The sequence below is a fragment of the Ahaetulla prasina genome, chromosome 4, assembly GCF_028640845.1.
Source record: "Ahaetulla prasina isolate Xishuangbanna chromosome 4, ASM2864084v1, whole genome shotgun sequence".
In the NCBI taxonomy this organism is placed as follows: Eukaryota; Metazoa; Chordata; class Lepidosauria; order Squamata; family Colubridae; genus Ahaetulla; species Ahaetulla prasina.
In genome coordinates, this window is record NC_080542.1 from 115467829 (window position 1) to 115483615 (window position 15787).

At 34.7% G+C, this 15787-nt stretch overlaps 1 protein-coding gene across 2 annotated transcripts in view; it reads right to left on the reverse strand.

Annotated features, from left to right (window-relative positions):
* Positions 1–211: 211 nt before the first annotated feature.
* The window catches only part of CASD1 (CAS1 domain containing 1), a 47752-nt gene continuing 32176 nt past the window's right edge, over positions 212–15787 (reverse strand). For both annotated transcript variants that reach the window (XM_058180092.1, XM_058180093.1), the window contains 9 exons: positions 15644–15733; positions 14642–14761; positions 8991–9147; positions 7872–7951; positions 4978–5079; positions 4638–4778; positions 4339–4416; positions 3069–3161; positions 212–1659 (listed from right to left, as the gene is read on the reverse strand). In XM_058180092.1, coding sequence (XP_058036075.1) covers positions 1402–1659; positions 3069–3161; positions 4339–4416; positions 4638–4778; positions 4978–5079; positions 7872–7951; positions 8991–9147; positions 14642–14761; positions 15644–15733 — 1119 coding nt within the window. In that variant the 3' untranslated portion in view covers positions 212–1401. The remainder of the gene's footprint in view (positions 1660–3068; positions 3162–4338; positions 4417–4637; positions 4779–4977; positions 5080–7871; positions 7952–8990; positions 9148–14641; positions 14762–15643; positions 15734–15787) is intronic.

Genomic DNA, 15787 nt, shown 5'->3' on the forward strand with positions numbered 1-15787 from the left:
GAATACACTCCAAATTGCCAGAATTAAAATATCAGAATTGGCATATTCCACTTATTTTTTTCAGTTTAAGCCACACTATTTCCTTCAAATTCTATTACTATATACAGTATTTAATTAGCTGCACAGCATGCTTAGGAATAGGAACAGAAATACTATGAGAATATAGCTAAATATTAATGGAATTTGAAGGGTATATGTAGAACATAATGAAGCATTTTGTGTTTCATAACCTTATAATACTATTCCTGAACTACCTATTTTGTATGGGGTTGTGCATGATTAATTTCAAAAAGAAATGACAACAGCTTCATAGCCCTTTTAAAACAGTGATTGGTAAAATAGCTTTGAAATTCCTATATTTGAGGAGGTAATTTTTTTGTCCTTCTCATGCAGTCCATGCAAATTCTGAATAAAAAAACTTTCTCCCAAGCCAAAAAGTAATTATTACAGAAATCACAGAACAATCACAGCTAAATGCCCAACTTGTTTGAAGAAGTGTGTCAGATAAAGTTATCTGGTTCCAATGAAATTATTTTCATGAAAAGAAAAAGAAAAACTGAAGTGAAATGTAACTCAGCAGCATATGGAAAGGGGAATTCAAAGGAAAATCACAGGAAATATTAAATTTCCAATTAACATTTGAAACTAAAGAGACTTGAAAATACTGATTTAAAAATAAATAGTGGAAGAAAAATAAGACTGCTCAAAATATTCAAAGTGAATGTCAATCATTAAATGCAGAGAAATTGGCTGAAGATCTACTGAACTGAAATTCAGTTTGTAAACATTAAGATTATATTTCAGTGTCTTTTTATTCCTCAGTTCTTGAGAAGTTCCCCAGAAATAATAGATATACCCAGAAATTTAAATAAATCACTACAGACATTTTGTTCCCAGATTCTATGCAGTACTCTGTTGAAGCCTTCTGGTCTTCAATTATTTCTCTATCTGATTCCAAGAATTCAAAATGCCATCAAGAGGTGGGTTATGTAATTTGTTGCAGCATAAGCAGTTTTGTTTTTCCATACAGTGGATGTAAATAATTATTAATCATTTTAAGAAATGCTTCCAGAAAAAGTCTTAAATGCCTTTAGCTGAACTCATTTTGCTTGATTGTTACATTAATTTTAGAAAGGTTTGTAAACAGAATAATTCTCCAGAAAAATCAATTTTTCTCTCTCCATACAGTTGTATATAATGCATTCCTATTTTCCTGAACAGATGTTATCCTTAGGCAACATATACATGTTTAGTGTACTTCCTATGTTTCTTTTTCTTCTGCTCCCCAGGAACAGAAGCAAAATTGAGAGAGGATGTAATTCCAGCTGATTTTAATTTGATTCAGGAGATATAAAATGAAGCGGAAGCAATGAATGAAGGATTTTGTGGAAGTTACCACCTTTACTGTTTTTGAAAAGATGATAAAAAGAGAAATCCGGAGAAAAACACACATGCCCATATTAATCTCTTCAACAGCATTACATTATCTTTTGGAACAACAATCTGTGCAAGATCGTTTGTGATCTGGGAAATTTCATGAGCCACACAGACAAATATAAAAGTGCTGACAATAATATTGAGCATGGGGGTTCCTGGAATAAGGACCAAGATTCCTTTTGTATCTGCTGCCAGCCAGATGTGATACTGACAGATGAAGAGCTGGAAAGAAAATATAACAAGAATTAGAACTATGTGATACTGTAAGACATCTGAACACATGGACTGTTACTATATACTGTAAGCTTAGTGAAACAGATTATGTCTACAGCAGTAAAGCATCATCTCCACGCCACCAACTGATAAAAAAGCAAACTCCCTCTAGTAACTTGGTGACTTTTATTCAAGCTGGAATATAAATTGCTTTCTTTATTCACAGTGAATATCAAATCTAAATTCTTTTGTACAAATGGGGAAAAATCATAAATTAATGTCACCACTGTGTGGTGTTGTAACACTGCCCTTAGCATTCAGCATTGCAGGCTAATTCTGCTGATTGCCAGCAGTTTGATCCTGACCAGCCTTCCATCCTTCTGAGGTTGGTAAAATGAGGATTTAGACTGCTGGGGGCAATATGCGAACTCTACACCATTTAGAGAAAGCTGTAAAGTACTATGAAGCAGTAAACAAGTCTAAGTGGTATTGCTTTTGCTATATATATGTTGTGTCAACGCAACCCAATAACATTCTCTTCTGTGATTTTCACCACATAAGCCATGTGGTAACGTCTGTTGCAATGACAGAATGAAGCATCAGCCAAGTCATTCAGGACGCTTGGATGCCTAATGGTAGGTTTTTAACACGAGTATCCTAGTGCTACTTATGTTAAACTACTACATGACACTCCTTTCAAAACTGCCCATCTTTCCACAATTGTCCATGTGGTTGCAAGGCCTGATGGTTATACTTCGTTTTTAGAAAAGTATCAGGGGTCAAAACAATGAAATGAGATACCAGGTAAAGATATGGTAACAGGCAAGTAAAACATGAATTTGCATTTAATTCTATTTAACTTTACTTCATTTTGCACCACATTAAAAATTACAATCCAGGAGGAGTATTTTAAAGTCAATATAGAACACAATCCAGATTTTGGGGGGGCTCACATGCTTGCTATATGATGCTTTATTAATGAATTCAGTCATACATACAGTCATACATTAATAATTATAATTATAAATTATTATTTATATATTATTTATGTATTATTATAAATAATTATAATAATTAATAATTAGTAATACAATCATACATTAATGAATTAATATATGACTGTAACTTTTTGCTGCTATCATTAAGGGTTAAATTGTACCCTATGACCATCATTTGTGTTGTAAATGTTGTAACTTGATGAAGGTATTTTTCTTTCTTTTATATACACTGAGAGCATATGCACCAAAACAAATTCCTTGTGTGTCCAATCACACTTGGCCAATAAATTCTATTCTATTCTATTCTATTCTATTCTATTCTATTCTATTCTATTCTATTCTATTCTATTCTATTCTATTCTTATTACACCTAATTTAGATGTTTCAGTTTTAAAACTAGAACTATGTGATGCTACTTGCCTCAAGAGAAATTCTGCCAAACCATGCAAAAAATGAACTGTATACTGAACGAACATAGCCAGGTATATTCCTAATTAGGATGAAAGCTAAAATCTGAAAGACAAAAACAAAGTACCATGTAAAAAAATATAGTCAGTTTATGCTATGCAGTTAGGTTACACAACCAACCGATGGTATAAGAAATTCAAATTCTGTTAACATGAAAATTACCAAGGAATAAGCAAACTGCTAAATTTTATCATGTACAAAAATAACAACCCACACCTGAATATCTTTACAAATACTTTCCTCAAAAATGAGGATCTATTAGTCATAAGTTGAGTTCCAACAAATTGCTAAATTCAGGCCATGGTGAGTATATGCATGGTTATTTTGCTAGAGTAGACTACATACTTCTTGAGGTTTTCATGATATCAACAATAAATTTACAACCAAAATTTACTAGATATCCCAAAGAATCCTATGCCAATGTCTACCAGGCTTAATTAAAAAGAAAAAAAGTCTTAAATCCAAAATGTTTTTCTGTATAGTTGTGAGAAAACTGAAAGCAGGGATATGCACTTTTTCATTATATTTCATTTAGCCCTGGAATACACCAATACTGGCATTATGGATATGATTTGTGCTTTTCCAGAAGTACATTCATCATAGATGATATTCCAGATGATTATTTTGCAGAGCCACATGAAGAATGTAAAAACTTGACATGCTCTTGGGAATAAATATAAAATTTCATGAGAAAGTACTGAATATTCCACTGCTAAAATGTTTCATTTCGCACATCTCTGATTAGAAGTATTTAAGTGGTAGAATCCATAATTTATGTCTAATGAAAGCAAAATTAACCAGGAATGTCTGTTATAAATATGTATAACAGCTATATACTCCACTACAGCGGTCCCCAACCTTTCCAGTTCCAAAGCAGCAGTAGGGGTGGAAGAGGGGAGGGTTTCACGCATGCAATCTAGCTCCCGTGCATGCACAAATAAAGTTTTGTGTGCTTGCCAACCATTTGCATGGCCTGGTTCCCAACGGCTCACAGACTAGTACAGTCTGTACTAGTCTGCAGCCTGAGGGTTAGGGATCCCTGCTCCACTTATCAACAAAATGCTTAATTACTGTGGGAATTAATTTGGCTCTCCTCTCTTCTTTGTGAATACAAGTTCAAATTTGCTTTACAAAATATAATACTTTATGCTTTATTAGCTATGTGTGTCAATTAGCGATGTGTGTCAATTTAATCATAGATATGGCAGAGAATATAATTTACCTGCACAACTGAAACAGAAGGATGCATTTCATTACATTCAGTTTTATTCTTACAACTGCTTGCCCAGATGGAATATGTCTACAAATATAAAACAAAGTTATGAGCCAAATAAAGCAATTATTTTTTCAACTATTTATGAAAACAGATATTGCATTCACCCGTAAGATAAATATCCTTGTAACCATTCAAATTTAAAACACTAATTGTCCAGGCAAAAGTCTATTAGCAGACATTCTTGAGCACATGTCACTTAAGCCTCCAATTTAATAAAAACAGTATTTAGCTGTTCGGAAACTTACCAAAAAACACACTACTGAAATAAATAAGAAAATATTTGAAACTTTGGTAGGAAAGAGTGGCTCTCCCTTTCCTTCTGAGAGGACCTGTCGTTTCTGAAAAGTTAGATAAATGAAAGCAAACAACATTCCGTGGAAAACAACCTGTAAAAAAAAAAGAATATTGTTTTATTCAGCATTTAGCAAACTAATTTAATATTATATTTGGAACAACATTAAATTTCTGTTCCCTTTTTAAAATTTTATTTTGCTTTGAAACTGAAATTATAATTCAAACATAACAAGAACATAGCTATAGTAAAATCACATTAAAATATATATGAAAAAATTAAAAAATACATACATATCGATCTAATTTCCATCTAAACCACCATTCATAGACGCTCCCATTTAGTTCAAAAAACATGGACAATGGCCATATAGAAAAAACCTTTTCAAACAGATCCTGTAAGAAACAAACATATATATACACAACAGCTATGTTACGATACTAGGTCATCTGATGCAAATAATTTCATGAGGAGAAATATATTTAGATGAAAATACAAGATTCCATACTTCATCATGCTGTTGATATAAAAGGTCCACACTCATTAAGATTTTCAAGATGTAAAAAATTAAGACCAACATAAATCATTTCAGATTTCCCCTCACATTTAATATAACACATAATCTGTACAATTAAAAAATTAGATTTAAGTCTTTTTAGGGGAAAAAATAATGAAAACATACAATAACCAGGTTGCATAAGTGTGCACACTCTTAAACTAATACTTTGTTGAAACTTTTGATTTTATGACAAGATTCAATCTTTTGGAGTAGGAGCCTATGACCATGGCACATTTTGCCTTAGGAATCTTTGCCTAAGCTTCCTTGCAAAAGTGCTCCAAATCTGTCAGACTAAGAGGGAATATATTAACCCATTCACTTTCCAAGTCTTAGTTTAATTACATAGCTAAAACTATTAGTACAATAATTGGTTCTTTGAAAAGGAAATAGTATTTTAAGATTAATCATACAGTATGCATACATATAAGGCTGAATTCCCATGTCCTTAATAGGCTCAAGACCTTTGCCTACTCAACAGCATATTTACTGTACTAAAAATCAGGATGATTAATTACATGATTAATGATTAATTAAAAGGCTAATTATGAAATGGAATGCTAAAAAAAATGGTAGTATACAGCCAGCAACATCCGCAAGCTATGTCATCAAAAGGATACACTTGCAGTGATGTCATCATACAAGTTTCATCATTAATATTCCCTGCTCTCCATAGACATCCATCTGTGTATGGATTTATATGTCCAGGTAGTCCTCGAATAAATTGAGCCCAAAATTTCTTTTGCTAAGTGAGACATTTTTAAGTGAATGTTGTTTCTTGCTACAGTTGTTAAATGAATCACTGCAATGTTAAGTGAGTAACACAGTTATTGAATGAATTTGGTTTCCCCGTTGACTCTGCTTGTCAGAAGGTGGGTAAGGGTAATCATATTATCCTGGGCCACAGCAACTGTTATAAATATGAGGCAGTTTCCAAGTATTTGAATTTTGATCATGTAACCATAGGAATGTTATAACATTGGCTGCACTGGCTGCCGGTAGCTTTCCGGGTGCAATTCAAGGTGCTGGTTATCACCTTTAAAGCGCTCCATGGCTTAGGACCGGGGTATTTGCGAGACTGCCTTCTGCCACCGATTGCCTCCCAACGACCTGTGTGCTCCCACAGAGCGGGCCTCCTCAGGGTGCCGTCGACCAAACAATGTAGGTTGGCGGCCCCCAGGGGGAGGGCCTTCTCTGTGGCAGCACCAGCCCTATGGAACGAGTTACCTCCGGGGTTACGCCAACTCCCCGACCTCCGGGCCTTCAAGCGTGAACTAAAGACTTTATTATTTCACCGAGCGGGACTAGCCTAAGAATGTATTTTAGCGAAATTTTAATGGGTTTTTAATCGGTCTTCGTTTTAGTGATTCGGCCACTAAATATTTGTTTTTAAATTGTTTTTAAATAGTGTTTATTTATTATATTTATATCATAGTGTTATGTGTATTTTAATATTGGCTGTACACCGCCCTGAGTCTTTCGGGAGATGGTGCGGTATAAAAATGTAATTATAAATAAATAAATAAATAACAGTCGTAAGTGTAAAAAAAGTCATAAATCTTTTTTTTAGTGCCGTTATAATTTTAAACAGTCATTAAATGAACTGTTGTAAGAGGACTACTTGTAATATGTCTCCATGGACATCCATATATGTATGTAAAACTCCTATTGTACATATCTGCAAATAGTGTAGCATTTGGTAAATAACAATGTCTGCATGCCTAAGTAAATTATTGTATTATGTAACAACACAACATAAAGCATGTGTTTCAAACATGAAAAATATATACAACTCATTCTTCAGCTGTGTTTCCAGAAGTGTAAATTTTTATTACAAAAACTTTCTAATATTTTTTGGAATTAAGTTAAATTATCTATACACAATTATCTATGTACAATTTTAAACATTTGTGAACCTTTCTAAAAATCTTTTTTGCATAAATATGATATATTTTCCATGCAAGTCCTAAAACTAGATAAAGAGAACCCAATTAAAGAATTGGGTCAAAAATTATACTTATTGATTTAGGACATATAAAGAATAGATAATTTTGGGTCATATTTATCCAGAAATACTGAAAAGTTCAGTACAGTTCATAAGTCCATAAGCTCCATGGTAGGCTTTGGTTTGTTTGGCAATTCTTGTAGTTGTTTCAGAATGTACTTTGTTTTCTTTGTTTGCTTCTTTGTGTGTGCACACACACACATATCCTTCATAAAACATCCAAATATTCTTTCCCTTGACTTCTCTTTAGAACATTATTGTTCCTAATATTCTACCACCATGCTTACCAACAGTAAATGCAGAAAAATAAAAACATAAAAGTTCTTAAAACTAAGTATCTAACACCCTCCCTCCATAATTAAAGAGCATAGACTAATTAATGTGCATTATGAAAATAGATGCACGCTTTTGGATTGTCAGGCATTTCAACACCCAAATTGTCATTAAATGGTTAATGCATTACCACAGAGCCAAAAGCATATTAATTGTTTTCAACAAAAATACCCTGTTCCTTTCAGACACACTAGATTGTTACCTTGCCTGTTCCAACATTGTGAATTCTTTCTCTTAAATGTTAATTATAGGTGGAAATTTGTATTCTACCATACTTAAAGTTCAATACAAACCTCAGAGTATGCTAAAAAATAAATGCAGACAAACAGGAATCCTAATTTTAACAGCAAGCCAGAATGCCAGAAGAAACTACCTGTAGAAAAGCAACAATGAAGAGAAATTAGTATTCATTTTTAGAGAAAAATTCCTTATTATTTTTAATATAGTAAACAACATTATGTAAATCCTGTGAGTAGGTCAGTACATTGAATAACTCTCTTTCTGGTAAGATTTGGACAACTGTATATTGAGCTGTAAGAGAGCACTGTGTGCATGCTGCCTACTTTCTGTAGTGCATCATCTGTCAGATCCCCTCCCCACCTCCCATTTCCAATCTTCCCAGCACTTTCCCTCCAGACAATCATCACAACCATCAACAATTACTTCAGCTTCAATCGCAATATTACAAGAGCAAAAAATAGATTCAAGCTTAATGTCAACTGCTTCAAACTTGATTGCAGAAAATATGACTTCTGTAACAGAGTTGTTAATGCTTGGAACTCATTACCTGACTCCATAGTCTCTACTCAAAATCCCAAAATCTTTAACCAAAAACTGTCTACTATTGACCTCACCCCATTCCTAAGAGGACTATAAGGGGCGTGCATAAGAGCACAAAAGTGCCTACCGTACCTGTCCTATTGTTCCCTTCATTATATCAAATTAATATAGTGGTGCATATTTTTTTACTTATATATATATATATATATTCTTCAAGATATGTTGTTTTATTTATGACAATGTTTGTGTATACTGTTGTGACAAAAAGAAATAATTAAAAAAAAATCTGATCATACCATCTCTAATGATACCTTTTAACTGGAATTTTCTACAGCCTTCAACTACTTCTTTCTATGGTAATTATATCTAAGGCAAGAAGCTTGTTTTATTTCATAAACCTATATATATAGGTTTGGGCCAAGACCACCTGAAAACAATTGTTTTGTGCACAAAAAGAGCCACATATATAACTTTTAGTAAATTCCTATTTAGCAATTTTAGTAAATTCCTATTTAGCAAGAAATGAATAGATGGTTTTTAAGATATTCAAATGCTGGCAGAAAACATTTGAGTATTAGATGGTGATTGCTAGCTATGTTAACAGTTTTTTTGGTATAAAATGAAATATTTACCATTGGCTTTTTTCAGGATAATTTGAGGCCATAGAGCTAATGTAATATATATGATTAAAAACCAGAAAGTGACTAGAGGAACGAAGTAATAGAATTGGTAAGATCGATCCATTACAATGCATAGCACCACAACCAGGAAGTTCAGTCGAAACAAAACCTGTTAATATTGAGAAAAATACATAAGTATATGGCAATGAAATATTAAATAAATTTGTACATTTTAATATAATCTTAATCTGATTGTAATTTCACCAGAAGTGTCAGACTATTTTAAGAACATCTGTAGTTTAGATTACTTCTATTACAATTTAGATGAGTAAGAATTTTGTAACTCAGGTTCTAAAAAAGTTGAGTTAAAATTCAGTTTAAAAAACTCTAAAACTTCCTAATAGAACATTTTCTTGTTTAGCCAACAGGAGTCTGCATTCATTTTGGAATATAGATTCAAATTATAGATTTTCAGATCTAGGCAAAATATCTTCCTTTTACTGTAATAGAGCCAGTCTAAAGCAGATTTGCAGAATTCCAATTCAACACAGAAATTTAAGATTAGTTATACTGCCAATGCTAAAAGTATTTCCCACAATTTCTATTGCTATGCAGGGACCTTAATATTAAAACATATTAACTGATAACACTTGAATATTAAAATAATGGAATGAAAATTAATATACCAGCTCACTTATTTTGGGGAATGACTGTAGAACAAAATACGATAACTCTCAGATAACAAGCTCTCTGTGCTTTGCTACTAAAAATCACTTTATGACATGAAAACAGTATATTCTATCTTGAACGGAGAATACATTATATTAATTAGTAGAACCAGCTAATGATTAGAGATTTAGAAACACACTGTTCATTTTAGTTTTGTTATCTATAATTACAGGGCCTGATACATTGTGCATGGTAAAGAAAAACAGAAACAAGATCTTGCTATTAAAGGTATATCATCTGAAATGATGCACTTTTCTATTTTAATAAATGAAATGTCTACATTGGAATATAAGCTGAAATTTGTAGCTTAGTTCTTTAACTTATGCCAACAAAGCAATTTCCATGTTCTCCAACGTAACCATTTTGCAGTCAAGAACATACACATTGCACTCACAAGGAATTAGCAAGAAAAAAAAATCTCTGCCCAATGAATTTAGAGTTAAACTGGATGCTAAAATAAAGATCTTACTGTGAAATTTTCTGTAATATAATATAATATAGGTCGGAAGTTGTCCAATATGCTACTGGGGAAGAACGGAGGTCTAGTACTAGTAGCACCAGAAAGGATGAAGCGACTGGGCCAAAGCCGAAAGGACGCTCAGCTGTGGATGTATCTGGTGGTGAAAGGAAAGTCCAATGCTGTAAAGATTTTTTCTCCATAGGAACCTGGAATGTAAGATCCATGAATCAAGGCAAGCTGGACGTGGTCAAACAAGAGATGACAAGACTGAACATCGACATCTTAGGAATCAGCGAACTAAAGTGGACAGGAATGGGTGAATTTAATTCAGATGACCATCAGGTATACTACTGTGGGCAAGAATCCCTCAGAAGAAATGGAGTAGCCTTCATAATCAATAAAAGAATAGGAAAAGCAATCCCCAAAATGACAGAATGATCTCAGTTCGAATCCAAGGCAAACCATTCAATATCACAGTAGTTCAAGTCTATGCCCCAACCATTGGTGCTGAAGAAGATGAAATTGACCGGTTCTATGAAGCCCTACAGCACCTGATAGAATTAACACCAAAAAATGATGTCCTTATCATCATGGGAAATTGGACTGCTAAAGTAGGAAGCCAAAAGATAACTGGAATAACAGGCAAGTATGGCCTTGGAGTACAAAATGAAGCAGGGCACAGGCTGATAGAATTCTGTCAAGATAATACGATGGTCATAGCAAACACTCTTTTCCAACAACCTAAGAGACAACTCTACACATGGACATCACCAGATGGTCAACACAGAAATCAGACTGACTATGTGCTCTGCAGCCAAAGATAGAGAAGCTCTATACAGTCAGTAAAAACAAGACTAGGAGCTGACTGTGGCTCAAATCATGAGCTGCTTCTTGCAAAATTTAGGCTTAAATAAAGAAAGTAGGGAAAAGCACCAGGCCACTCAGTTTTGAACTAAATCATATCCCTGATGAATATATAGTAGAGGTGACAAATAGATTTAAGGAATTAGATCTGATAGACAGAGTGCCTGAAGAACTATGGACAGAGGTTCGCAACACTGTACAAGAGGTAGCAACTAAAACCATCCCAAAGAAAAAGAAAGGCAAGAAAGCAATATGGCTGTCTGAGGAAGCTCTGCAAATAGCTGAGGAAAGAAGGGAAGCGAAAGGCAAGGGAGAAAGAGAAAGATACACCCAGTTGAATGCAGAATTCCAGAGAACAGCTAGAAGAGATAAGAATGCATTCTTAAATGAACAGTGCAAATAGTGCAGGGCCTCTGGTGGCTCAGACTGCTAAGACAGTCTGTTATTAACACAGCTGCTTGCAATTACTGCAGGTTCAAGTCCCACCAGGCCCAAGGTTGACTTAGCCTTCCATCCTTTATAAGGTAGGTAAAATGAGGACCCAGATTGTTGGGAGCAATAAGTTGAGTTTGTATATAATATACAAATGGATGAAGACTGTTGCTTAACATAGTGTAAGCCGCCCTGAGTCTTCGGAGAAGGGCGGGATATAAATGCAAATAAAAATAAATAAATAAAACAATAGAATAGGGAGGACCAGAGATCTATTCAAAAAAATTGGAGATATGAAGGGAACGTTTCATGCAAAGATGGGCATGATAAAGGACCAAAATGGCAGGGACCTAACAGAGGCAGAAGAGATTAAGAAGAGGTGGCAATATTACACAGAAGAACTACACAAGAATGAGCTTAAAATCCCTGATAACCATGATGGGGTGGTCACTGACCTTGAGCCAGACATCCTAGAATGTGAAGTCAAATGGGCCTTAGGAAATCTGAGTAACAACAAAGCTAGTGGAGGAGACAGTATTCCAGCTGAGCTATTCAAAATCTTAAAAGACAACGCAGTAAAAGTGCTACACCCAATTTGCCAGCAAATTTGGAAAACTCAACAATGGCCACAGGATTGGAAAAGGTCAGTTTACATTCCAATGCCAAAGAAAGGCAATGCCAAAGACTGTTTAAACTATCACACCATTGCACTCATTTCACATGCTAGTAAGGTTATGCTTAAAATCCAACAAGCTAGGCTCCAGCAGTATGTGGATCAAGAACTACCAGAAGTACAGGCAGGATTTCGTAGAGGCAGAGGAACTAGAGATCAATTTGCCAACATACGCTGGATCATGGAGAAAGCTAGGGAGTTCCAGAAAAACATCTACTTCTGCTTCACTGACAATGCTAAAGCCTTTGATTGTGTGGATCACAACAAATTGTGGCAAGTTCTTAAAGAGATGGGAGTACCAGACCATCTTATTTGTCTCTTGAGAAACCTGTATGCGGGTCAAGAAGCAACAGTGAGAACTGGACATGGAACCACTGATTGGTTCAAAATTGGGAAAGGAGTCCAGCAAGGCTGTATACTATCGTCCTGCCTATTTAACTTATATGCAGACCACATCGTGAGAAAGGTGGAGTTAGATGAATCAAAAATTGGAATTAAGATTGCTGGAAGAAATATCAACAAACTCAGATATGCAGATGATACCACTCTAATGGCAGAAAGTGAAGAGGAACTAAAGAGCCTCTTGATGCGGGTGAAGGAGGAGAGTGCAAAAGCTGGCTTGAAACTCAACATTAAGAAAACTAAAATCATGGCATCCGGCTCTCTCAATTCCTGGCAGATAGATGGAGAAGAAATGGAGGTAGTGACAGATTTTATTTTCCTGGGTTCCAAGATCACCGCAAATGGGGACTGCAGCCAAGAAATTAAAAGATGCTTGCTCCTGGGGAAGAAAAATCTAGACAGCGTACTAAAATGCAGAGACATCACCCTGCCAACAAAAGTGCGTATAGTCAAAGCTATGGTTTTCCCAGTTGCAATGTATGGCTGTGAAGGTTGGACCATAAGAAAGGTTGAGCGCCAAAGAATTGAGGCCTTTGAACTCTGGTGCTGGAGAAGACTCCTGCAAGTCCCTTGGACTTCAAGGCAAACAAACAAATCAGTTCTAGAGGAGATCAACCCTGACTGCTCTTTAGAAGGCCAGATCCTGAAGATGAAACTGAAATACTTTGGCCACCTAATGAGAAGGAAGGACTCACTGGAGAAGAGCCTAATGCTGGGAAAGATTGAGGGCAAAAGAAGAACGGGATGACAGAGAAGGAGGTGGCTGGATGGAGTCACTGAAGCAGTAGGCATGAGTTTAAATGGACTCCAGAGGATGGTAGAGGACAGGAAAGCCTGGAGGAATGTTGTCCATGGGGTCGCAATGGATCGGACACGACTTCGCAACTAACAACAACAACAAATATGGTTGCTTCTAAATAAAAATAGTTAAGACTTGCATTTTGGTTGTAAATAGCTCTTAAGGGATTGAAAGTATGACGGGATATAGTGGACAAGCCATTACAAAATGAATAACACTTTGGGTCCAATATTTTTTTCCTGTGGCCATGGTTATGGAAGGAGCTTCTCCATGGCTCTTCTTGTTGGGAGGGAGAGGCAATCACTATTATTGGTGTGCTTGGTTCTCAACCTTTATCCTCTCTATCACTATCATTAAGACTGAAAAAAGCAAATCCACAAATCACAATGGTCCACATCTTGCCTATCTCATCTAGTCCACTGCCAACTTTTTCTACAAACTTGTCATATTGCAGCTTTCCTCTAGTTGGCAAATCCTCACTTGGGAAAGGAAAAAAAAGTTGAACCCCCCCCCCCACTTCCAGCACAAATATCTATCTTAAACATGGTACATGGTCCCCAGTAGTGTTGGAGCCAGTTCCCAAACAATGAACGGCTCCAAAGGTCTCCCTTCTTTGATATCACTGTGTGGTTCTGCCAATTTTGTCATCTTCTTGTTTCCAGTAGCATTTTGGTAAGCCACAAGATCCACAACCTTTCTTTTTTTTCTTTTCCATCTTTTTTTGGTCCAGATGCATATGTAGTGTTGCTTCTGTTATTGTTGTTTTTATTATTTAAGGCCAGACATTTCATAACAATTTTATTTGGTTAAAAATAATGATTCAAGAATTCTAACAGGCAACTTAGAAACTAGAGTCTTTTTTTCTAAACTTTATAGTGCTTGGGAAGTAGGCAGTTCTTTCTGAAAGAGACAGTCTGCAGTTACCAGTTTCATAAAATAGTTGCTTAAAATTTTATTAGGCTGAGAACAAAGTCCATTTCTGTAATTTTTTATCTCAATATGGAATTGAAGAAAAGTCCTTTTCTAAAAGGCACAGCTGTGTAAAGTTTCCCCCAATGAATACAAAATTCTAGGCATTCTGAGATGGAGTAAAGCTGTAAGCTTTAACTTTGGTAAGAAAAGATCCACCATTCACACAAACCAAGTTAGCACTAATGCCCGAAACTGGTTCAGAGACAAAAACATTATTCTTTGCACAGCTTCAATGGATGTTACAAGAATGTACCAACTATAGAACTTTACCTAGGAAATAATTGAATTTTATGACTGTAATCAATCTTGAATGTTATATATAAGTTTCTTACCTGACACACTCTATAAATGCCAAAATCTCCTTTAATCCAAAAGTATGAGAAATGTCCATAGCCTGTTTGGAATAGATATGCAGCAACCAAAACACGGATGTGCATGTACACTGGCAAGAACTATGAACAAAAACATAGGAGCATTAAAAAAAATCAAGTAATACCCACTGATTAAATTCCAATTTAAAAATAATGATATATGAAATTCATTTGATTTTAGTTTTGCCTCAGTAAACCTCTGTATTACTAGACATTAACGTTCCATTCTCTACTTATTTTGTCTTATAGGTCTTTTCAATACATCCCTAACTAACCATTCATTGATTTCATGATGAAAGAGACAGATCTTTTTACACGTAGGCATGTAGGAGTTAAAGTCAAATAAGGGAAGCAACATAGAAGCATTTATAATAAATAAATAAAACAATAGAACGGTTTAGATATGTAGACTGGACATTGTTCCAACTACTCCATTAAAGGAACAAAATAGTGATGCTTCTTAAAATCATACACAAAGAGCCGTAATAAAAATAGCTCTCCTTTAAGAGATGTCACACCAGTGAGGGGATAAATGATATTACATTTCATTTGCATCTATTAGTATTGTTTGCTAATATTATCATATGGAGAGATAAAATTATCACCTATTTCAGGAATCTCCTCAACAGAAAATCAAATCCCTCTTCCACAAGTGGATTTAATCCAATTTGAGAACCATAAAGGTAAGATGAAGGAAGCATAATAAGAATAGCATTAAACATACAAAATATATTTAATGTTATTTTCAAATTATCCAGTCATTTTCAATAGTTCATATTTTTATTCATATTACATCCCTTCATACTACAAGAAAATAAGAAAACTGAGACAAAGGTACATCTTTCAAAACAATCTTTAAGCACCCCAATGGAACAAATGTCTTAAAAGGTTATTTTAAATTTAATATTGTAGTCCAAAAGTCTATTTTCCTGAAAAATAATTATATTTTAAAAAATTACTTACTGTGCTTGCTCCAGAAATATGGTAGATCAAAATGACAAGCTGCATCCATCCTTTCCATTCATCAGTCTGCTCCCTATTTAACACTTTAGTCTATGCAAAATAAAGGAAAAAGTAATTACTTTAAAGAGCTATTAAGTTCTTTAA